This window comes from Colletotrichum fructicola (genome assembly GCF_000319635.2).
Source record: "Colletotrichum fructicola Nara gc5 chromosome Unknown KSG_Nara_v1_contig11, whole genome shotgun sequence".
NCBI lineage: Eukaryota > Fungi > Ascomycota > Sordariomycetes > Glomerellales > Glomerellaceae > Colletotrichum > Colletotrichum fructicola.
This window is the reverse complement of record NW_027094061.1, coordinates 1,617,059-1,641,144: the sequence shown is the minus strand read 5'-3', so window position 1 is coordinate 1,641,144 and position 24,086 is coordinate 1,617,059. Positions and strand designations below refer to the sequence as shown.

Sequence of the window (24,086 nt, the reverse complement as noted above, 5' to 3'; positions counted from 1 at the left end):
AGTGGCTGCTACCCTCAAGGGTGACGTAAGGTGACCCCTGCGGAGTATTATAAATCCGTCATCACAAATACTCCGAGGCGGTTCCGCAATTTTGCCTCGACCCGCATTGACCATCGCAATTTCTTCCTTCCATGCACATTACCCGTCTCCAAGGGATCTCAAAGCCGTCCACCACATCCTTCCTTACCGACCACGTGAGAGCGCTGCAAATTCCCCAACACTCAGGCCTCTCGCTTTCTATTTCTTTAGGAAGCTTCGACGCTCCCGACCCCTTGCCCGAGGCACCTTCTTCAAAGGCTACGTTGCCGCTTTCGGCACCCACAGCCGTCATGGGTTCTGCTCCCGATGCTGAGACCGCTCGCACACCTGAGCCAGCCTGGCCCAGTCTGCCGTCGCCTGTCTAGAAGACCTCGACGAGCAGTCCTGGCGGCACAGGCACGACTACCTCAGCGAGCAAGGAGAAGGCTGGAAAGGACCTTGGCCGTACCGACGCCGCTGTCGAGGCGAAGGATGGCTACCCGTCTGAGCCATCTGACCGACAGGACGAGGCGGTTCATGGTAGGGGACACTCCACATTGCGCGAGGAAATCAAAGCTAACATACAGTTGCCACAGTTGCCACCCCAGCCACAGATGCGGCCGAGATCACCGTTGCCATCGCCATCGAAAATAGAGACACCACCGACTCCATTCAACCCGCGGATGCTGCTGATGCCAAGGATGATGCGGACGACCCTGAGAACGGCATCTTCGTCATCGAAGCCATCGTTGGTCATCAACGCGACCCTGATGATTCCACCCTCTTCCAGATGCGAGTGTGCTGGATGCACGGTAAGCCGACGTGGGAACCCGAGTCAAGCATCCAAGAGGATGCGGAGGAAGCACTCTTTGCATACTGGGACACCGTAGAGGGCGGTCGCGAAGGCGCTATGGTCGACATACATCTTTGGCACGTGCTCAAGGTCGAGAAACACAAACAGGAGGCTACCGGTACTGTGAAGCTGCATGTCGCCTGGGTCGGATCACATGAGCGTACGTGGGAGCCCGAGGATCAAGTCTTGCAGAACGCGCGCGAGCTTGTTGATGACTACTGGGCTACCCGTGGCGGACGTCAGAAGCACGTCAAGTCCATTGCCATACCCGTTAAGAGGAAACACCGCCACCTCGGGGGCTCAGTCGACGTGGAGCAGGTTGCCGGGGCGGAGGAGCTGGCGGGTGCCGATGGAGAGCCTCGAAACAAGCGTGGTCGTATTCGTGGCGACAATAAACCGACTTCACAACCAACCCACGCCGGAAGTTATGGGGACATCATCGGTCGCCTGCCGTGAGTAGTAGTTGCGAGGAATGAGATGATTTGGTTGTTTCGACATTGCTGCAAAGAATGCAGGGTTGCAGAAATACTGGGACGGTTTCTGATTATGCTACGCGGAGTTCTATATATGCTTTAATTTGGCAACTTGTAGCAGGTTCTCACGGCCATCGCAAGGTACACACAATTTCAGATTGCTCTGTCTGCCTAGATTCGTCTTTCCGCGGTGCTAGTAACGATACAGATGACGTTCACCATGGGTAGCCCGTGGTGAGAATATGACTGACGAAGCACCTTGTCCTAGTATCGCATCGGATAAATGATCAAGCAGGCTCAACCATGACGTGGCGTGAATTGCCTGTTCTCCTTGTCAGGTACAACGATGAGGTAGGATTTTGCCTCTAACTGTGAGTAGGGTTGGTGTTTGCTAGGCCGCATGCAGCTGTGCCGGTCTGCACATGCAGGTGAGACCGGTCGATCGCTCCACATATGTGTCACAGCCAGTCATCGGAATAACGTTCTCCCAGGTTTGTGAGTGGTCAATGCGTAGCGCGACGACTTCACCGCGACGCGACGACTTCACCGCGACGCGACTGCTAATGCGAAGCCATCATCCAAACATCACGTTTAGCAGCACCCCACCTATAATGGAAGAGCACTCTGATTCAAACATTATTAAGGAAAACCCTATCGGCAGCGGTCTTTCTGCTTTCTTGGATGAGTTCAAATCGACCTGCAGAGACCCTACTTGCAAGCTGCAAGCAGTGGACCAGCTCGGGGTGGACGGTAGGAAAAACGCAACTGCCAGTTGTTCTCTAACTAATCATGTTGGCAGATCTTCAAAACCTTGTCTTCATCCTTCTTTCGACACTGCAGATACTTCCTGCTGCACGCCTACTTCCTACAAGGATAGGCAATGGCACTCTTCGAGGCGATCTTTCGAGACTGAATACATCAATTACATCGAACAACTTCGACCTCAATCGAGCCAAGCCTCTCTTGAAAGCAGCTCTTGCCGACAAGCTTGACGATGAGCTGATTTGGCGTCAAGTCAGCAACCTCGCCATCGAAGATACCCCACCTCCGCGATCGATAGCGTCTTCACTTCAACAAACCCCCTGGCTGCACAACACGAGCAGCTTTGCAAACTCATCTGAGCACCGCCGATATGTCGACGATGTACTGAAAGAGGAGCTCGGCACTATGTTGTAGGGCTCCTCGGCTTTCGAGACGCATATTTCGGGAGCCTAGCAGGACTTGAAGCAGCATCCAAGGAGTTCTTCGATCAGTGCCTCGATGGTAACGATCCTTTCTTCCAAGACGGCTGGAAGGGATGGCCCCAGGACGCAAACGAGAAAAGTGTGCTGGAGTGGCTTGCGAACTTTGTCAAGAAGCTAGCACTGTTTGCAAAGACACAGACGCCAAATACGACACATCAACGAGACCTCCTAGCACAGCCCAACACCACAATGCAGGGCTCTAGAGCAGATCGCAAACTGGATGTTGGGTTTATCGACAAGATGAAGCCTGGCCAAGAGCCTGGATACCACTGGAAGCAAATACTGGTACCTGGAGAACTCAAGAGCAATCCAACTGCGGACACGGCCTCCAAGGCATGGCTCGACCTCGGGAGATATGCGAGGGAGGTGCTTGCTGCACAGGACACCCGGCGCTTTGTCCTGGGCTTTACACTCTGCGGACCTCTCATGAGGGTATGGGCATTTGACCGGCTTGGAGCCATTGCGTCAGAGCGGTTTAACATCAATGAAGATGGGCAGCAATTTGTGTCCACAATACTGGGGTTCCTTTGGATGGACGAAGAAGCCCTAGGGTTTGATCCGACAGTCATGACATTGAACGACGAACGCTTCATCGAGATCGAGCGGAATGGTTCCACAGAGCGGATCGTTATTGATGGGGTGATCCTACGGGCACGCTGTGTCGCTGGCCGGGCCGCGACTTGTTGGAAGGCCCACCCCGAAGGGCATCCAGAGACACCGATTGTTATCAAGGATTCATGGCAATACCTTGAACGTGATGAGGAAGGCGAGCTCTTACGTGAAGTGAAGAACAAAGGCGTCAAGAATGTGGCCCGGTATTATCACCACGAAACGGTCCAGGTTCACAAGACAAACGATGATATCTGGAACAATGTTCGACGTGGCCTAGATGTCACGGCAGCGACAAACTACCGGCCAGGACGACAGATGCCACCAAGCAACAAAGCAAAAGATGCCCCGCAGAAGGGCCGCAGCAGCACTAGCAGGAAGCGTCCGTCCAGCTAAACCGATTCCGCTTTGCCCCCCAGCAAGCGATCCTGCTCTGTGTCTCCCACAAAGGCTGCAAGTATACCACCAAATCGGGTTCATCGACGTATCATTCTCCGGGATTATGGTAAGCCTATCTACAAGGCGAGCTCTCGATCAGCACTACTTGCTGCCCTGGTGGGCTGCATTGAGGGCCACGAGTCTTTGTACAAGGCAGGCATCCTCCACAGAGATATATCCATCAACAATCTCATGATCAATGAGGACAGTGGCAACCCATCCTGGCCTGCGTTCTTGATCGACCTTGACCTCGCTATTCGAGAGCAACGAGAGGGTGCTTCAGGTGCCAGGGGAAAGACCGGCACGAGGGCCTTCATGGCAATCGGGGCGTTGCTAGGCGAGCAGCATTCGTTCATGCATGACCTAGAGTCGATGTTCTGGGTCCTGTTCTGGATATGCGTTCATTACGACGGGGATGGTAAAGATGTTGGGCCAACGGAGTTTGATAGGTGGAATTACGAGAATGACAACACGTTGGCTGAACTCAAAATGGGCATTGTTGGTGATGATGAGTATTTCCAACAAAGAGCTACTGAGAACTTCACTTTGTACTACCAGCCCTTAGTCCCATGGGTCAACAAACTGCGGAGTAAGGTATTCGCTAAGGGTTGGAAGAGGGACAGTTCAGATCCTAGGCTCTACTCTTTCATGAAGGACATCCTTCTCGAAGCACAGCAGGACATAGAAGTGAGGGCGGTTGGGAAATGAACAGCAGAGCTGCTAATGATTGCTGAAAAGAAGGGTGACCAATTAATCCACATATTCAGTACCCCTTGCCGTCTTTTTGTCGTCCTTGTGATTTCTCTCGCTTCTTAAGCCTGCGTGGGCTAGTTTCTACCCAACATTATCACAGGAGTTTCGTGGTTATCAGCTGAGCCGACATCAGGGACTGACGCCACACACGGCCAAACAGCAAGTCGACCTCTCCAACAAGTCATGGTTCGGCTCCCAAAGCTTCTATCAGCATACCTCTCAGCCATCTACAGGACCGAAGAATACAGCTAGGCCTATGATGAGATAAAACCCGAGCAGCAAAGCACCTTCCAGATAGTTAGACCGGCCATCTCTGACGACAACAGCTGCAGCTAACGTGGCGAAGACGTATGTGACGGTCGGTACGAGCTCAAACTGCAGGGTCATGGATTTGTGGAATAAAGCCCATGCAAGAATGACGAGGCAAGGGGCGACGAGAAGCCCGGTCTCCGTGATGGAGTTGAGGATGATGTCCATCGCGAGATCCATCCTGTTACGCGTAGCTTTTCCAACCGCGGCCGAAGCTTTTGCCGCATTAATGGCAATGGGAACAAGCATGAAACCAATAAAGTCTGGCCCTACATGCGTGACCTCGGCGAATGGGTTGATGCTTCCGACCAGGTTATCGGCGCAGATGACCGCGAGGGCAACCGTGATGGCGAGAACGGCGGTTGCGGCAACGATACTGATGACGGAGTCCTCGGTCTCGTCAGGCGGAGTCTCGTCGCAGAAAAGATCGGAGTGTGTGCGGGACTTGAACCAGTGATACGTGACGTATAGAAGCAGGAAGATAATCGCGGCACCTCGAGAAAACGCGAGGATGCTCTGGTCCCTCTTTGCGGGGTGCTCATCGCCAAACTCTGAAGAGAGCTGGCACTTGGTGTCAGACGAAGGTTAAAGCGTTCAATCACCAGAGAACTCACAATGGCAGACATGGCGACCGACGTCATCGGCACAGCTATCACGGTGCATATAGTCTGCGCCGTGCCTTGGGGGAAGCACTGTTCAGAGCCCAAAACCGTGACTCTGTCGCGCATATTGGCGATGCCGCCCAAGAAGAAGCATAAGCCCATGTTAGGAAGCAGGCTGAACAGGATAGAGCCGAGGACTATCGACCGGGCCAAAGTGAAAAGGTCGTGCTTCAGAGCGAGAATGCCCACAACGAACTCGGCAGCATTGCCCGAAGTGGCCCTCAGCAGCTCTCTTAGTTCTGTGCCCAAATTCATCGAGATACGTTCGATTGCGAACGACAAAACGGCACTCAGGGGCATGATGGCAAACGAGTTCACGGTGAAGACTGTTACCGGACTCCAGCTGCGTTTTGGCGCAGAGATAGCGAAAGGGACGGTGACGAGGAGCCAGTGAAGATGATCTGAGTGAATCCTACGTCAGCAGCTCGAGGTGGTAACGGACGGCCTTGGGACCTACTGCTCAACATAATGGTCTTGGTTTCGTGCCAGGCTTTGTAGAAGCTGGAGGACATTGGTCCGTCGCTGGCTCTGGAGAGAAGCAGAGGCGAGCGCTCGGTGGGCATGGCGTCGTCGTGTTGGGCACCAATAATTGGTTGTCGCGGGCGTCGCGATCCGTGACGGGCACCAGGCTAGTATGGTCTTTTATGCACTTCGGCTGTGTGAGGCAGTGAGCATGGAAATGCGCGCCCTTCCATGTGCGAGTAGAGCTGCGGCTAGGACGACTCGAGCACTAGCCTGCTGCAATATGCCTTTCTTCTGCCCAGTAGCGCCCGTTGGAGTGTGTGTGCCATGGAGCTGGTCCTGTACACGGGTGGCAGGGGAGCGTTGGCACTTGTACGTCGCCCGGATACCTTCGTGGGGCGATGGTCTTCTTTCACATCTGGCCAAGGCCTTGCCTGGTCTTTAGCGGGCACCACATACACCACCTTGCCCACAGCCCTGAGCCTTGATGATGGATAGCAATGGCAGCCAGCCTTTCCCATCGCTGTGCCACTCGTCCGGGCAAACCGTTCAAAATGGGCGAAAGAGTATGCCTTGCCGTCTTGTTTTGCCTTGATTGTGTGTGCAGGCCAGACTCAGGCTTTCAAGTTGCCTTGCGGGAGACTTGAGAGCTAGGCGAATCATACGATCGTGGCCACGCCCTACAAGTCCTGTTATCGACGTGACCGGGCTGTGGAATTGGTATCTAGACGGCCTGTGGATGGCCGCAAATTGTGACCCTGGGCCAGTACGCGATCCCAACCATTGATCGAAATAAGCCTTGGGAAGTCATTCATCAGCGGCCAGGCACTCACCGAGGCTTGAATACGCGACAGAAAGAGCATGCAAGCCACGCCATGCAGGAGGCAATTTGATGTTTCTTGTTTTCGAGTGGGATGTCCATAAAAATGATGGCGTAAAAGCGCGAAAGATTCAACCCAATATACGCTACGATTCAACTCCTCCGGATTCTCATCTTTTCCGAGTATTCAACTCCTTCAGACGCCTTGATATCAGTTGTCTCCGGATGCTGGAACAGAGCCAAACCATCTCCAAGATGCAAACCTTCATCTCAGTGTGTCGGGACACCCGAGAGCTCAGGTGCGAATGAAGGCGCCAATCCACCTCAAGCGCCGGCTCCGTCGACCCCAAGCAAGCCCGGTCCCGGTACGGATGTCGTGGATGCCCATCAATCAACCAGTCTGCCCGGATCGTCTCTCCACTACCGTCGAAGGACAGATGTTCGGCCGCGAAGTCAAAAACGGCGTAAGCCCACGTCTTGCGGATCGGCCTGCAGACGTGCGGGCAATGATACAGAGCGAGGATGGACGAGAAATACCTTTCCTCGTTGCCAGAGCTGCGTCAGGCGGCTTCATAGACGCTTCAACGGGAGGCGAGCGCGGCCGCAGACCTGTGGGGAACGCCCGAAGGCCGCCGCCAGATCGTGCGCGGAGATGTATTTGATGTCCACCTTGGGCCGGCCGCCGCCGAGAAGAGAACGATCAGAGGTCTTTTCAGAGTCTTCTGAGGCGGATTGCTGAATGATGCGAAGGTTTTCAAGTTTAAGAGCACGTCTGATGAGACGACGCAGCGCGTTTTCGTCCGGGCGATCTCGCGAGCCAGTGCAGCGCGTTGTCTGTAGTGCAATAATGATGGTAACAAGGTGGTCGAATTCGAGACGCAAGGTTGCCTCCGAGGGGAGTTCGTCGACGATGAGAGTCTCTGCAGCGCTCGCAGCCTCCTTGGACGGGTTCGCGTTGAGGTCAGACAGTTTCACGACCATGTTGCCCCGTCTTCAGCGTGCCGTCTCTGAACCATCCGTGTCTCGCTCCTTTATGCCCAAAAAGTCGGCCATCATCACCCAGGGGTCGCAGGGCCAGACAGCACTCGTCGCTGCGCTGGTCGCTGGCGTCGTTGCTGGGCCTGTCGCGGTCGCTTCGCAGACGTTGCGCCGCCCCGGGGATGGCAGGGAACGGCGTACCGGAGCAGGGGCATGGGACGGTGGTGCAGGGGTGTGCCAGCATAACTGCAGAAGCCTGGAGTCACCTCGCACGCCGACACGCCCCCCTGGCCAGCCCGCACAGGGAGGGGGCAGGGTCGCTCTCGCAGCTGGGGTTGGTGTATCAGCCCTCCGCATCCATGTGGGTGGGCCCAACGTGCGGCGTCGAATCACGCCCAGATGGCGCCGATCCCTGGCGCGCCGATCACTGGCCATTTCAACGACGTGCCAACGTCGGCAGGCGCAAGACGCCAACGGAACGAGCCAGGGCATCAGCCCCGGGGTCGACTGCGCACCACGACGGCCGGCACGGCGCCCATCTTGACGTGTCGGGCCATTCGTGGTGTTGGCTGTCCCATTATTGCTTTTCATCCCGCGTCGAGCTCCCCTGACGCACGACAACCCCCGAACGGGCGGCCTTTCCGACGATCACCGCCATGGAGAAGACGGGGAATGTCTTCGGATGCCGCACGCCCTGATTGGCGTCAACAACACGCTCACCGCCTGCAGACGGCCACTTGCCCGACGATGCCGTCTCGACACAGTTCTCCTACTTGCAGGAGCAACCGAAGCGCGGCCTGCTGGGGGGGGGGGGGGGGGGGGTCTGCCCATGTACTGCTAGTACAGGGGAATTCCATACGTGTCACTTGGCAAGCGGGGAAAACCAATGCATTTGTAGTTGGATGGCCAGCTCTCTAGGTTTTCGGACGCCAATTTTTCGTCCTGCAGGCTTTCTCTTGCTTGGGAGTCCCACCTGAAGCTTCGTGCAGCTGCTGAGAGAGCCTGCTTCATTGCGCTTGCCTTTACTGCATGATACGCAACTTGCCTATACGTCATACGATGCATTTGAAAAATGACAAGTTCTTAGGCAGTCGCAGAGGTCGTATGATGTCTGAATATGATGGCATGCATGGAAGTCGGATTCACTTGCGTTTGCCTCCGAGGCCTATTGCTGAGAACGCACCACTGAAGCCGCCCACCTCCCGACCATCGAGGCAATCTTATAAAAAGACGTCCATCCCGCCGTCAGTCGCACATCAATTTGTAAATACAACATCACTGCTCATCTCAGTCAAGACTCCAAACAAAATGTGTGAACGAAGGGTCTACACTACCAAGTACGTCAACTGTACGAACACTCCAAAACACATCGTCAAGTCTTACTCGTTTGTCCCTTGCGAGTCGAATTGCGGCATCTACACAGACAACCATATGGCACAGAGTACGAAAAAAGGGGGCATCTGCCCTAAATGCTGAGAAAAGGTAAGGTGAACTCTCGGTTATAAATTTCTGTGGCTAATATTCTTTCGGTCAAGGGCCTACGATTGGCAATCAATATGAATTGGAATCGTAGTTTGGATAGTTGTCGAGCTCTGATTACATGTCGCGTCTGTTTTGGGTAGATCAATGACTGTCATTATCGAAATAAACTTTGTTGACGGACGACTGCTGCAAAAGAGTGATGCCTATAGAAGAACCACGAGCGGACCAATTCCGTGACGGAAGTGTCCGTAAGGGTAGGACATGGTGAGATGTAGAAGGCGGAAGTCGGCACTGCGCCCGAATCCAGCCGTTACGTAAGGGATCGGCCACATCACTTAGGAGCCAGGCGCGCCCGGCGCTCGCAGCTGGATTAATCAAGCCACTTCACGCAAGGTGCGCTAGCCCGGCTATTTCCGGGGGGCGGAGCGGCCGTACTGTGGCCCAAGACGGGCTGGGGACCCCAGTCCAGCTCCCACCACCAGACGCTGCAGAGGGTTGCAAGACAGGCCCTGCCACTCGCCGGCTGGCAACAGTTTCACTCTCAGTCCGCCAATCTTATCTTCCTGCTGACCTAATAGTTCAGCATAGCTTAGTCATTCATGTTCAATGCGTAACACTTGTTTAAATATGCGGAGACGCCCTTTCCGTCTGAACCGTTGGCCTGGTTCATGAACAATACCAACAGGAACAAGCTTTCTAACGACTCACCGTACCTACACTTTCCCCGAAGTATTAAACAATGGACGACTGGATTGAGGTGAAACCTTACCTGCCAGTGGGTGTCAAAGGGATCATCGGCCGAGGGGCGACTTTCTGGATTGGTGAGCTTGACGAAGCGCGAGTCCTCAAGTATCCCAACGAAATCGGCCTGCTCAACCCAGATGAGGCCATGAAGGATCTAGCGGTCGAAAGTGAACTTTACAAAAAGGTTGGAGAGCACGACCACATACTTCGGTCTCGAGGGCTTCGCGCAGATGGCTTCCTCATACTTGAACGAGCAGCAAACGGCAACATCTTCGATTACTTGGCCAACCATCCAAGCGTACCGCAGATTTCTCGCCTACGGTGGTGTATTGAGACATGCAATGCTTTGATCCACTGCCATGACCGTCATGTGTTGCATTGCGACGTCCGCCACCGCAACATTCTGCTCGACGACAAGCTGAGGGTCAAGCTTGCCGACTTTCAAGGTCGTTTCATCTCGAATCGAGGAGACACTATTCTCGACGGGGGGTCTCAGGAGCAGGCTCAGTACTACTGCCCTCGAAGCACCGCGAACTATGCCGACACTAAGACGGATCTTTTCGGGCTTGGTTCTACAATCTTCTTCATCATGGTTGGGCATGAGCCATTCCCTGATATCACCGGGCGAAATGAGGGCGATGACGAGGAAGTGGAGCGCCGTTTTCGGTCTGGTGAATTCCCGAAAAAGACACACGTCTGTACTCATGTTGTGGAGAAATGCTGGAAGCAGAATTATAAGTCAGCCAAAGAGGTTTTGGAGGATTTAGAGGCACTCATGGTGGTCTAAGTGCAGACATGGTTTTCTCGACTCTCCGCTCATCCGTAGTAGCTTCCATAGCTTTTCAAGGACCTTACAAACGCCTTGGTTTTCTCGTGCTTTTCTCGGCTGAGATGAATGCAGTTTTGTCGATTCAAGGAGTTTTTTTGAATAAGATATATTCCTCCACAGAATAAAATTCAAACAAGGAGCGTCGGTTCTGGCCTGATCCTTTCTCTGGCGATGAAACCAGCCGTTTTCGACAAAGGATGCCGTCAACGAACTCGTAAACGGCTTCCATTAGCGATCCAGACATATCCGAAGAAGCAATCCACTGGCTTTCATTTTGTTTGCATTATTTGGCCCGCCGGCAGCAGCGGGCGAAGGCCATCTCTGAGAGAAAGTTGATCTCTGGAGAGCCGCGCCAGAAGGGAGATGCTCGACCGGCTGCTACTGTTGGATCGCAACGATCACCAACCGTATCTGAAGCTATTCGCCCGCATCTAGCTTGGATTTGGCAAAACGAACGCGGTGGCTGTCTTAGATAAAGATCAGATACGACATGTCCAGGAAAATTCCCTATCATTAATCGGACGAGTGATGAACGATGGCGTTGGTCGCATGTCGCTGTCGCTTGCCCGAAAAGTCAGGGACGTCGTGATGCTGGTGCTGGCCATATACGATCGCACCAAAGTTAGACGCCATGAGCGCCGCCTTCGGCCTGTCACCCGATCGACTTCGGTACTGTTCGGAACTCCAGTACCACACTTGATGGGACGGGACGACGCCTGTGGAGATGGGTCGTTATTCACCGAAGAGTTGGGCCCAGTCTCAATCAATTCTGTGGGTTCTTGGGCTCCTCGAGGCGCTGCACAGATTGTGGTCCTCGAGAGCGGTGTTGGACATGGAATCCAGGGTAGAGAACGTGGAGTAATTCTTAGATTCTCGACTAATGGGAATTGATGACTGCATACTCTGAGGCTTTGTGAAGGATCCCAGAACCACAGCTCTTCTATAAAGACACATTCATTCCCAAGATGGCAGTCAATACGCCCGACAAGCTCAGCCCGACACCGCTCAGTCCAGCTCCTCAGGGGCACAAATGCTCACCCCTGTCTTTTCATCCTTGTGCACCCATCTCTGTTCACCCTTATCCCAGCTCCAGAACTCGTGGGCTGGATCTTCGCCAAAGTCTTTTTCTGCTTTCTTAGCCAGGTGATCAAAGCCGCCATCGGCGTCGTCTCCCATGCCTTGGTCAATGGTACCATACGCCTAGTCTTCAAGACGTCTCGGCGCCTTTGGATCCGCCTCTGCACCCGTGGTCGTGCCGCCGGGACTCGCACGGTTCTCCGGTGGCAACGTACTGTCATTCATCGTATCGTGAGGCCTCCCGGCAACGCCCCGGTCAACATTGTCCAGCTCCCTGGCCGAAAGACTGTCTTCGCAATCGGTCGCGGCCTTCCTCGAGGAGGTTGTAGGAGGTAATTCGTCGCCTGAATAAGCCCCCATGTCGGCCAGGTTCGACAAGTTCCTTGCTTTCAACGGGAGAAGGCCGTCTGCTTGATTCATCGGGTGGTCGTGAAGCGATGTGACTGGCATTCTGTCTAACAAGTCACCTGTAAACGTGGTCGAGCCTTGCGCTCATGTGGGCAGACCTACTGTGACACACTGTGACTTTGGTCCGCAAAGTGTATGTCCAAGGAGCCCTTGGTGGAATGCAAATCGGTGCGTGCTGTGTGTTTGATCCTGGCCGATGATGAAAACTTTCTGCTCCAAGCCTGCCTTAATATATCGCCGACGAGACGCGAAGTCGGGAGTCCCGTGGAATGCCCAACTCACAATTGCCACGACAAGGCTGCCAGACTGACAGGCTCCCAGAATGGAAGTGTACTTCGCCAACATTGGAATGGAATGGAATTTCGACGGCGTTTGAGGCGGTGCAACCGTCACGGTCCAGGGTGGTCGGAGCCTTAACAGGCTCTTCAGCAACTTCTATCTCATGATCAACCCAAAATTTTATTGGATTGGTGTATAACCTATGGGATACCGGCTTGTGAAGAACCCAAGTACAACTATGTGTTTGAAAACTGTGCTGAGCGGGACTCTGCGACTACTGTTCTGCCTTATTCACTAACCACACCAGAATCCCACCTTTGACCACCCAGGCGCAGTATGCTTGAAACGCATGTCACCCTCGGCGCGAGGCGAGACCTCCGGGACTTCTGGTGGTTCATTGACAGCACCGGAAAGGGCGGGATGCTTGAGGTCTACTACAGTAGGACAAGAGCATTGAGAGCGCGCGTCTTTAGCAGGTAGCGCTCGAGGTGATGGCAGGAAAGGCTGATGTCCCCCGAGCTGCGAAATCACTCTTTCCGCAGGTCCTGCAGCGATAATCTTGAAATCTCTGCCAATTGACTCCTTGAGACGTTTGATGGCTTCCGTCTCGCCTACGATCAAGACGACCTTGCCATCTTCACTCTGGATGAATAACCATGATTAGCTCTGTTCACGGCAGTCATTAAAGGTAGACCGACCCCAATCACAGTGTCGCTTTCAGCGCCATCTGTCGGGCTTGGAAACGTATCCGGCTCTGGAGGAGAAACCAACCAGCCAAGCGATTCGAGCCCTTCAGCTAGCTCACCTAGATGAAACCCTGCAAGAGACTGTCTAGATTGAAACGCCGCGTTCGTGGCTGATGGCTTGAATATCTCCCATCCCTCCAGTCTGAGCAAGTAGGCCGCAGCAATTTGCCACCTGGACTTTGTCAGTTGTCGTCACAGAGGTGTTTTGCAGGAGACAGTCACTCTTTGCTTCTTCGGGCAAGATTCTCTGCAAAGCCTGGGTATTAGTATTTAAACCTGACTTTCGTCCAGGGCTATTACCTCCATGTCTGAGCTTTGCCTCACGCTGGCCAAGGGGATCGTTTGTGTCAGCAGTCATCGGGTATAGGTTCTTTCAAACAAGCACTCTCCGCGAGTGTACGAAGTGAGTAGGTGAAGAAGTTTCAGATTGACCTGTGAAGTGTTCACCTTATATACTAAGGGCCGATGATAAGTCCCGGGCAGTCGTGAGACGAGCCCAGAGGTCCTGGCTCGCCAATTATTACTAGATACGTAGCAAAAATATCACCACCGTATCAGGGGTTAATTCGCAGAAGGAGGGGTCTTCAGCCTTGCCCAGGTTAGAGCAGCGTATAGCAAGGGTGGCTAGCAAACGCGTGAACTGGAGCTGGCATCTTTGGCAAGTGGGTGACTAGGTTAATGTCATAGAAGTACGAATGAGGATTTTAATTCATTTCCATACATCGGTGACTATCTACGTACAAATGCAACTGGGCCGGGACATCACACATCGAACGTCGAAGGGCGGCTTCAGGGGGTTTTGGTTAGATGTATTCGGATCCGTTGAGGAACGAACTCAGTGTCCATCAGTGGCCTCGCAGACTTATGTGTCAATCTCATTTGGGCGAGCGTGAACTTGAGATGTAGAGAAGACTTTCTTCCCCGTAAAACCCAAATTCCATGCATAGGTTGGCCTCTTCAACGCATAATTGTCTCCTGTGGCCCTGAACGGCACGAACACAAATGGCTCGCCTTTCCCATTTCAAATGCTCCCAGCTTCACAAGATCTTCCACAAGTTCACACACTCACAACCATCGTCCAAGAGCTTGCTATCCCTGCGTCAACAGATACAAGCACGGCGTTGGCTGCCCCGGCTGGTTCAACATGCATGGCGCTCGCTGCAAAGACTGCAGTGGACAGCAGATCGAGGAGGCGGCCAATGCTCCTGTGTAAGTGGGGGCGCATCTGGGATTAGAGCGGAAGGCAGAAGATAGAACTCACTTAAGCACAACACACCTCCATTCATCCATCTGTTCCAACGTGACCTACACCTATTCCACGGTCTTAAGGGTTAACGTAGTACTTGCGGGGCTTCGATGTCCCTGCCGGTTACGAGGTGCGACGGCCAGATCCAAGGCCCAGACCTGATGCGTTGGGACGGGCTGTCAGCTGATCATCGGCGTTCCAACAGACCGTGCATCAGATGTCACCTCGACGGGGTCGGTTGTGGAGCGCTACAGGCTTGCTGGGCACAAATACCCATAACGCGCGGGCGTCGGGATCCTCGCACAGCCAGCGGCACGCTAGCGAGTTCCCCGGAGCTGCTGGGGTGTGGACCGGCGGTCAAGGGTCATGGCAGGGTCTCGCTTGGCGGACACGCCCGGGGTTGGTTGCGAGTACCACGGAAGGTACCTCGCGATAGCTTAGGTACCTGTGCTCACGTTTGTATAGAGTGATCTTACACGCTCCTCATCGTCGACGCGAAAGAAAGCAGGGGTAAATCATTGGTCAAGGGGCAGCATTGCGGCGTAGAGGACTTATTCTGGACGTCCGGCCAGCTTAAGAAACTCCTCCAGAGTCTAAAGAACTTCCACCGCTTCTTCCACAAACCCATCTGCATGCTTTGGAAACCTCACGGTTGGCCAAGACCGTGTCGATTCATCGTCCGATCTTGTCACATACGAGATCCCCTGTTCCGTCTTGTTCCCGGCCGTCGCAAGAATTTCCGGTCCGACTGAGCCATTGAGTTTACCTGTTGGACAAAGCCTGTGTTTCGAGCGGATTCACGTCTCAGTACGTCACGATGCAAGTTGGACAGCTGCCTCCGGGTCCCGAGTCAGGAAATTTCTACATCCCGATTTGCAACGTGTGTTTCATCAAGACGAGATCTGCGTTCTTACCTTCTGACAGTCGGCCTAGTTACCGTTCGATACAAGATGGCAGGCGCTTAAAGAGTGGCTCAGCCGCGACTGTGAGATCGACTACATTCAGCTCTACCACCCCACCTCGGGCTGGATCAGGGTCAAGGGGCCGTACAACTTTTATCGCGCATGTGGTAGGTAGCCACAGCTGAAGCATGGTGGTAATGAACTGCGAACTGCTGACACGCGCTCAGATCGTTTGAAGGATGGAGTGTTCAACGGCAGACGCATCATTTATGATGACAGCAACATGACGAGTGCTATTGTCGTCAAGGAGGTGCATAATGATGAGAACGCAATTCCAGTGAACGGTACCGTGAGGTCTCGACAACCAGCGCCTTCGCCGTTCTCTGCGCAAATCGACCATCAATCCGCATCGTACCCTTATGGGTCCTCGAGATCCTCATCGCTTATACAATCAGTGAGAGCTCCTAGTACCACATGGTACCAAACCACAATCCCCAATTTGCAGCAGGTCCCAACGAACCTCGGACACTTCAGCCAGGGGTTTGATGGCATTCAGATGCAGGGAGCTTGGTACTCTGACTACCCTGCGTACGCGTCCAATAGTGGGTTCTTACTGAGCGCCGCGGCTCCAACCAACCAACCCAGCCAGGCTGTCTCTGTTGGCCATAGACGAATCATTGTCAGAAGGATAGAGTACACAACTCCAGAGGACCAGATCAAAGTGCTCATCAAGCAAATCCTGGCACAAGTGACCCCAGTCAAGGCCGACCTCCAGAGGATCGACGTCCCCCGAGGATCGGGCAGTCAGAACAGAGGGCATGCCTTTGCAACATTTCGAACCGCACACGTTGCTCAAAGCGTTGCCGAGTTGCTCAACGGCAAGACTTGGAACTCCCGTCGGCTCGAGGCACGTCTCACCACCGAAGGTGTCGCAGAGGGGCAGGCAAGCCGCGCGTCTCCAATGCCGGCTTCGAGTTCGAGTTCGCCACAGAAGAAATACCACACCTCGAGACAAAAGACAAGGGGAAAGAGGCGCGCGCTGGTTTTCTCGGAGCCTGTTAGCCGCCCTTTTGAGTCTTCTTCTTCTTCTAGCTCATTGAGACAAAGGTTGTCGGGTTCTAGTAGCTTATTGTCAGCGGAGCCATCATCATCATTGCGCCAGAAGAGGAAGCAGCAACCAGCAGGGCCGGTGATTGCAGACGGGACTAGTCGCAGATGATCAACTGATCAAGAGAGAGCAACCGACTTTGCTTCATCAAGTCCGTGGATAGGCGATGTAAGCGAAACCACTTTCCGGAGGCATCAACTATCTCTACCGCCAGCTTCACGCCTCAGCCGGGCTTACTTTCCTGTTTACGATCGATTCTTCACCGTCAGAGTCGATTTGCGAATTTTCCGTATTAGCAACTGCCTTCATGGATCGCGGCACAAAGAGTTATGCAGCTGACCGATGTCTACAGCCAGAAATCGTGGAACTGCATGTCCTCTGGCCTTGGTGAGATTGGCACGCACGGCGGTCTTTCCAAGAGAGTATTTCTGTCGTGGACTTTCACTACTTAGTCTGCAATACATACTTCACTCCTTCACCCTTTCCATAACTCCCGTATGCGCTCTTGTGAACCAAGGGACTCATTGATTAGCATGTTTGTCAGGCGAACGCACTGCCTGACTCCTCAAGACTGACGCACGCGCGCAAACCCGGGCGCTTGATGACCATGCGCTGTGCCGCCATATGCAGCCTTTTCGCGTGGATTGAGGAAGTCCGTGCCTTTCGCTGCCTATCAAAAACATTTAGGGCCTTTGGTGAGTTGTAATCGCAGTCCGCCAACGGCCAATCTAGCCGGAAGCCAAGCTTGCGCTCCGTCAGGATCACGCTGGAGCGCCTGGTTATTGCAGGTCAGGCACGTTCTGAACGACGACCAGGTTGCGGTGCAGCCATAATGAGCTCCACAACTCATTTCGAGCCCTCTTTTGACTGATGTACGCTGACTTCCTTACTCGGCTCCTTCCAAAGGCAGACATCCCACTGCCATCGCCACGAGCTATTTCAGCAGTTTCTGGGGCATTTCAGCAGTCTCACTGAGCGCAACAAAACAGGGCCATTCTTCGCAAATGCTGATTTAGATTGGGAAAACGGCGACTGCTACCGGACCACCGTCACGCTCCACGCACAGATAGCCGGTAGCGCTGCAGAGAGACTGCCGACCCAATACAGCCAGAAAGCACGGTTTCTTCGCAGCGGAAAAATGGGTTACGTCGGAGACGTGAGCGCAGAGTAGGAGACAAACGATGACATCCTGGCCATGCGTGCATTGCTAGTCTAGCTCAGTTGACGGCGTTCTGGGCCTACTCCAAGCCAGCCTGAAAGGGACTTTCTCCGAGGCTAGGTACGCCGAAGTAAATGTCTCTGTTGCCAGTGCCTGGTCTAGTTGTCCTGGCCAGTCCAAAAAGCCTCCACGGTGAATATCGAGCGCCCAACACTCCTTCGTGGAAAAAGTGAAAGATCACAACAGCCGATCCGGATCATGCAAACTTTTTTCCATACATTTTCGCGTCGTCTCCATATGCTCATGCGGCGAAGACGGTGGCCAAGACCACGGCCAACATGGGCCAGAAGCCGAGAGCCTCAGAAGCGGCCCGGAAAGCGGCAGAGCCGACATCATCAGTGCCGCCTGAGGCGGTCGTGCCGTTAGGGAGGGTGCCGTTGATGAGAATGATGTCAGTGTTGTTGTAGATACCCTTGGTAACGACAGACTGGTTCAGGCCCTGGTAGCTGCCATTGCCGAGGAGGGCACTCATGTACTCGGTGCTGTTGTTTTCGTCGCATGCGCAGGGCTGGTGACTAGCGCAACCACATATTACCGGCTTCGTCTGGTTCTCGCGCGCCGACTGGTTGTAGAAGCGATACGGGTGAGAGTAAGGGTACATGTGGGCGCCCCCGAGCCAGAGACCGGGCCAGAAGGCGAGACCACCGCCGATGAGCAAGAAAGGGGCAATGCTACCGGGTCCTCTTGATGCGCCGGCAACGTAAGGAACCTTGGCGCCGCCGCCGTATGCACCGCCGTCGGCCGGCGCGGGGCCGCTGCCCGTCTTCGTGGATCCGCCGGAGCTGTCGCGGCTACCGCCTCTGGCGGTGCCTCCGGTGCCACTGGTACCGCTGCTTCTGCCTCCGCTGCTTCAATGACCTGTGCGAGAACTTGATGAGCCACCTGAACTTGAAGCGCTAGAGCCAGAGCCAGAGCACGAGCGACTGCCGCCAGAATCACTACCTCCAGAGCGAATGCCACCGTTGCTGCTGGTACTACCTCTTGATAGACCCACCTGAAGAGCCTCCTCCTCTGCCGCCGCCTCCGCCGCCCCCGCTCCCGCCGCCCTTGCGCTTCAGAGCTTCTGATCCTCATTCGCGTTGCTGTCGCGCTCTTCTACTGGTGCGAGGAAGGAAACGCCTGAGGCGTGCAGGCCGGGTTCGAGGGCTGCGGCCCATACGGACGCGAGCAGCGTCGCCATGATGACTGTGAGACCAACTCTCATTTTCGGTTATAACGGTGCGTTTACGCCGACCGTCGAGATGCGATGTTGGAGCAAAACTAGTGTAGTTGATGGGCGGGTCGTTCTAGCCGTACGCGATTTGACTCAGAACGGCAAAAAATGACTTGGGGAGGGACTGTCGTAGGATGTGGTATGAAAGCGTAAAAAATAGGCTCGGAGGAACAGCAGGTGGGAGTGGGTGCAATTTTGTCTCTTTCCTGTGTCACTGCGGGCGCTTGTCGTCAATCGACGCGGCAATCTGCGAATGGGCAGCTTCACCAGAGGGCACCGCCTTCTACCTTCGAACGCTAAAAGGCTTTCATGCAAATGAATCCATGTTGCAGACAGTTCTGAGGTTGTTGGCCTCATACAACTTCGAGAGGCTACTCCCCCTTCGCCAGGGTGAGACCGTTGATCCAGTTCACGGCTGCTACTTGGATGATTTCCATTGGCACTTGGAGGAACAGATGCTTAGAAACAGGAGTGCCGTACTGGGAAGAATGGCTGCCTCCCTATAGCGTGTTGTCGGCCCCATCGTCAGACCAGGGCTTCGTCGTTTTTTTTTGTACAATCCATCTTCCATGTCATCGCCACGACGAACTCGCAGATTTATACTGGACATATAGAGCTTTTGGGGGGTTAAGCCGCCGATCGAGATACGTCCGCATGCCGGTATTGTTTTGACACTTCGCTGTGGTAGCACAGAGCCTGACCGCAGGTGGTTAGCCTATTCTGAAGTCCTATCGCGGCGTCAACGTATCCAGCAATTTTTATGCCCTCAATTTTGCGAAGGATAAAACGTTTTGTGTTCCGAGGAACAGCCAGAAATCGCCTTCAGAGAGCTCAGAGATGATGGACATGCTTTTGTCAGCACTCCGTCATGAGACCACAGGCTAACACAACTACGCCGAATTGCAATTGCTTGCCCCTATTGAGCGAGCAAGTGATTAATACTATTGTCATGGCGTCCTGTCACCGTAGGTTTTCCAATGCTTCCGAATTCCAGACATCCTGAAGACGAAGGAAAACACAGGCTCTCGGCAGAAGCGGTGAGGCATCTGCCGTAGGGTTTTGCTGCCTCGTGGATGGGCCATGATCGTTTGACTACGTTTCCCGACAACACCAAGGGTAAGTGGGTTCCCTGATGCTAACTGCGTCCGCTAAGCTGCAATTAGATGTGTTCAAGTAGAAAAAGATCTCATATTCATCTCACCATAGAAAGGAATACAAAGGCTGATGGATGTTTTACAGGGCAGCCTGTGAGCATTTGTAAAGTATCAGCCTCTTTGAGGTCTTTGCGGCCGAATCTTGTTCCAGTTCTCTTCGGCCCTGGTCTTTGAGCATATTGCATGGTGATATGTATACTATGCGAGTTGCGGGTCCACTTGTTGGGAAACTTGTTGATGGCGATAAGTGCCTTTGTCCACTAAGCAAACGCGCTGTCCAAGTCAGAGCTCACGTGCCCCAAAACTTTGTTGGTCCAAAAGAGAGACTTGGCGAGGGAGATGCCTAGTACATAGCGCGTAGGTAGCCGGGGTGTGGGCCTTCCTCATTGTCACGGCACATCCCGCATCGAATCACTTGATACCTCGAGGCTACCCAGTGCCGAGTAGTCACGATGAATAATTTCGGCAAAAGATCGCTATTCGAAGCGTATTTGAGTTACGATCGTCCTCTAACAGTCCTGCCGTGTTCTCTATCTGAACGAGTCGAGAAGCTGTACGTGGGAATATCTTCCTATTTAGGATAGGTGAGTATACCTTTCAGGCTTGAACCTGAATATGTTTGTTGACCAAGTCTCAGCCTAGATTAGAACATTAAGATACAGCGTGAAAAGGTTTGGCTCACGACCTCCGGTGGTAAAAATACTTGGTGATAATGCTGGTCACGGGTGAATTGGGTGTGTCTTATCATTATGCTTTTATGCGGAACCTTTTCTTGCTTCATTGGAATCACATACCCATGGTATCTCAATACGATGCCGCATTCCGCCTGGTTTATACCTCCTCAATCTCATGCGACGATTTCGACAACGGAAAACGCCTGTTTTCTATCGTATCGGCCGTAGAAGCTGGGGTAGAGACATACTTTGCGACAGTGAGTTGTGGGAAGCCTTGAAGAGTGATCATGTCGCGTAGCGTATATAAGCCACAATTGCAGTACGGCAATTGTGGATCCACTTTTGTGCCTCATCTCATTCGCCACAGGTCAAGAATACCGAATAAGGCTTGACATGAGAGTGCCTGCTTTCGGGCTGCAGATACAAGTTCGAATCGAGACAACACCGGCTGGAGGTGCCATTTACGACATCACCAGCTCTCCTTTCAAAGTCGCCGATCTGCTTCAGAAACAAGATTTCTTTGGTGCGATGACGGGACTCAGCTTTGAAGACGGCACTCCGGAAGAAACACCCGTGGCGGTGAAAGATAGTGAGAGTCAGGGCGGGCTAGCAGCAGAGATGGAGAAGCTGAAGGTGTTACTTGAAAGCATTTTGATATGATATAGATGATGACCAAAATATGAGTGGATTGAAAAATTAGAATTAGAAACATCCCTGGCTCATAAACATCACGCAGCCGGTGTAAGTACACGGAGATAGAATTGCTATCAGTACATTCCCCGGTAAGACTCAGTCGCAATAAAAGCCATTTGCATATATTTTGATGGCGCTACCTATACAATCCTGGCTGAGAATGTGCACTCCTCAGCATACATATTGTGATGTGTCGATTGGTAAAGCATGACGCTGGCATACTTGGCGAAAGCTCTCAGCTTTCTGTCCACAATGAGTTCGCGTTCGAGACCCGGGGCTGTAATGTGGCAATTATCCCTGATCTGTTATGACTTCATAAGTTAAGATATTCTTCACCGAGGCATTTCAAATTCACGAGCGCTGCAGTAGCGAGAGTTGGCCACCGCCCAATCATTGCAGTTTTCCTTAGCGCACCGAGTGCTTCCAGCTGCCTGGTCGGCAGGGGCCATGCTGTTGACGGGTCTTTCGATGGTTGTGATTGACATAGTTTCCAACGTAGGATATTGCTTAAGAAATACGAGTGGGACAAAGCAGTATAGATATTGGAGGAGAATCGAGAGACTGATGGAATAGAGAGGAAATATTTAGAGCGATGGGGCCCAGGATTTAACCTCATTTTCGAGGAGCATCTCTTGAGGGAGGTTATGGGCGTCTGGCAAGACGTGGAGACGATTCAACCCGGAGCATTGCGTGCTGTCGCGGTTAGGACCGGCTGATAGGAGTTGCCTGATTGAATTATCTGCAGTCATCAATAAAAATGGAAAGACTGATGGTGAAAACGCCTGAGATGTGATAATTGTTTGACACGAGGACAATTACAGTACGATCGAAAGGCAGGCAACATGCGAGCTGGGACTATGTGCAGATAATGATTGGTGGACTTTTGATAGACGGGCGCTGTACAATACATGCCTGCATGCGATAGAACGCTCGGTAATGACCCGGCATAATACTTCACCGCCTACCGTAGTACATATGCGGGGTTGTGACATCGTAGGACTTCTCCTCTTGTCCTCGCCCGCTTTCAACACCAGTGAATCTCGATCTGGATACCTTTGCTATCTGCGATTGACCCTACACTGCTATGGTCCAAAGGTTTTTCGATTGTTCGGTGCCTACGTGCCAAAGACCAAGTGCCCGTTTGGTAGAGGCTGGTTGTGACATGTGCAGCAGTCACTTCTGCGGGCGACACCTTTCCCGGAACTTCCATCAATGCGACGCTACGGTGAGTCGCGCAAACTGGAAGTATGGCCGCGTACTATGCTGATCACAAATGCGTTCCAAGTCCCTTAACGATGAAGCTTATGAGGCCCTCATGGCCGATGAGATAAACGATCTTCGTGCTCGAATCAACGGACCGGCAATTTGCAACCTTGCCTCCAGCTTAAACGAAGGGACGCCTTGTGTACTAGAATATCCTTCAAAGGTTCTAGGATTAGAATCTCTCACGGGCCGTGCGAATTACCATGCTCGCGTCCGGTTCGAGGATGGATCGCCTGCGTGGCTTCTACGAGTGCCGCGAGTTACTGGCTTTGCTGTTGGTCTTCCTTCACCTCTCGCCGAATACCTGATCCAAAGCGAGTACGCGACTCTGAAATTCCTGGAGACTACCAAAGTGCCAGCGCCGCGGGTATTTTCGTTTGGTATCCCCTCCCAGGGAACCGATCGTGGCGTCGGAGTCTGCTTTCTTCTGATGGAGGAGTTAGCTGGTAGACCTTGGGACGGTGGAGGAGACACCTTTAAGGTTTGGCAACGCCTTGGAGAGATCCTGGCGGAATTGGAAAAGCATAAGTTCCACCAAGCCGGTTCTCTGTGTGTCAAGCCTCCTCAAGATCAACCTTCGGTTTCTGCTGCAGCAAGCGACAGGTTCGTTTGCCTCGATCCTTGGGGCCCATTCGAAACGGCAACAGAGTATTATTCGGCCTGGGCTGAACAGTATCTCGCGCTGATTGTTGACGGTCAGCTGTACCCACAATTTCCGGTTGAGGCCTTTCTAGTGTATCGATTCCTCAAGAAGAACGCGAGCACATTGGCCGACGGCAATGATGCGTTTTTTCTCAGGCATGTTGACGACAAAGGTGATCACTTGCTAGTCGACGATCAGAACAACATCATTGGGATCGTTGACTGGCAAATGGCACGTGTCGTTCCGCGACGAGAGGCATTCGCGTTGTCCCTCATTTCCGCGGATATGGGGGCCTTGTGTGGCGGTCAAGTGTCGCTGAGTGCGAAGGACGTCGCACTTGCTGATGCTTTGCGGGGAAAGAGCCCACAGTTGGCGGAATGCATGGGGGATGAGAAGATGAGACGAGTCTTTTGGGGATTGGGACTAGAGCATGATTGGACCTCAGCATTACCGTTAGCAAAGGCCATACTTCAGGTTTTCGGAGTAGAACAGGGTTGGGACGAATGGAGAGAGGAGCAGCTGAGGGATTGCGAAAGCGATGGCCGTCTAATGGCGCTATTGGAAGTTTGACCAGATGTGGTGTCGTTCGAAGCATCAGGCGGAAACTTTAGCCGTCGGGTCCGTAGAGTATGTATGCGGGAGTCCAGCAATCCACAGCCATTTCATGCAGTGCTCGCCACATTGCGTAGATCTTTGCTGAGCATGTTGATCGAGTAAGCCACTTATGAAGCGGAGCCTTCCAGGGTACGGCACCCAGGACCTGAAGTTGGCGAATGGTCGTTCCGCT

At 53.3% G+C, this 24,086-nt stretch overlaps 8 protein-coding genes across 8 annotated transcripts; 5 read left to right on the top strand and 3 right to left on the bottom strand.

Annotated features, from left to right (window-relative positions):
- Positions 1 to 329: 329 nt before the first annotated feature.
- Positions 330 to 1,327, top strand: CGGC5_v016998 (uncharacterized protein; the record flags this gene model as incomplete). Its single annotated transcript, XM_032027427.2, has 3 exons — positions 330 to 384; positions 436 to 558; positions 615 to 1,327. The coding sequence occupies 3 exons, from the start codon at positions 330 to 332 to the stop codon at positions 1,325 to 1,327; spliced, it is 891 nt and encodes a 296-aa protein (XP_031876222.2).
- A 628-nt stretch (positions 1,328 to 1,955) lies between these two features.
- CGGC5_v016997 (uncharacterized protein) lies at positions 1,956 to 2,520 on the top strand (the record flags this gene model as incomplete). Its single annotated transcript, XM_032027428.1, has 2 exons — positions 1,956 to 2,094; positions 2,144 to 2,520. The coding sequence occupies 2 exons, from the start codon at positions 1,956 to 1,958 to the stop codon at positions 2,518 to 2,520; spliced, it is 516 nt and encodes a 171-aa protein (XP_031876219.1).
- A 257-nt stretch (positions 2,521 to 2,777) lies between these two features.
- Positions 2,778 to 3,593, top strand: CGGC5_v016996 (uncharacterized protein; the record flags this gene model as incomplete). The annotated part of the gene is made up of 1 exon (XM_032027429.1): positions 2,778 to 3,593. One exon carries the CDS (start codon positions 2,778 to 2,780, stop codon positions 3,591 to 3,593), a length of 816 nt encoding a protein of 271 aa, XP_031876218.1.
- A 1,014-nt stretch (positions 3,594 to 4,607) lies between these two features.
- On the bottom strand, positions 4,608 to 5,922 carry vcx1-2 (Vacuolar calcium ion transporter; the record flags this gene model as incomplete). Its single annotated transcript, XM_066153682.1, has 3 exons — positions 4,608 to 5,258; positions 5,312 to 5,760; positions 5,817 to 5,922. 3 exons carry the CDS (start codon positions 5,920 to 5,922, stop codon positions 4,608 to 4,610), a joined length of 1,206 nt encoding a protein of 401 aa, XP_066007034.1.
- Positions 5,923 to 7,211: 1,289 nt separating this feature from the next.
- CGGC5_v016994 (uncharacterized protein) lies at positions 7,212 to 7,622 on the bottom strand (the record flags this gene model as incomplete). The annotated part of the gene is made up of 1 exon (XM_032027434.1): positions 7,212 to 7,622. One exon carries the CDS (start codon positions 7,620 to 7,622, stop codon positions 7,212 to 7,214), a length of 411 nt encoding a protein of 136 aa, XP_031876229.1.
- Positions 7,623 to 9,840: 2,218 nt separating this feature from the next.
- SIK2 (Serine/threonine-protein kinase SIK2) lies at positions 9,841 to 10,632 on the top strand (the record flags this gene model as incomplete). Its single annotated transcript, XM_032028283.1, has 1 exon — positions 9,841 to 10,632. One exon carries the CDS (start codon positions 9,841 to 9,843, stop codon positions 10,630 to 10,632), a length of 792 nt encoding a protein of 263 aa, XP_031875418.1.
- Positions 10,633 to 15,247: 4,615 nt separating this feature from the next.
- On the top strand, positions 15,248 to 16,394 carry CGGC5_v016992 (uncharacterized protein; the record flags this gene model as incomplete). Its single annotated transcript, XM_032028285.1, has 4 exons — positions 15,248 to 15,310; positions 15,364 to 15,499; positions 15,560 to 16,228; positions 16,276 to 16,394. The coding sequence occupies 4 exons, from the start codon at positions 15,248 to 15,250 to the stop codon at positions 16,392 to 16,394; spliced, it is 987 nt and encodes a 328-aa protein (XP_031875420.1).
- Positions 16,395 to 17,900: 1,506 nt separating this feature from the next.
- On the bottom strand, positions 17,901 to 18,839 carry CGGC5_v016991 (uncharacterized protein; the record flags this gene model as incomplete). The annotated part of the gene is made up of 2 exons (XM_066153681.1): positions 17,901 to 18,507; positions 18,823 to 18,839. 2 exons carry the CDS (start codon positions 18,837 to 18,839, stop codon positions 17,901 to 17,903), a joined length of 624 nt encoding a protein of 207 aa, XP_066006861.1.
- Positions 18,840 to 24,086: the final 5,247 nt, after the last annotated feature.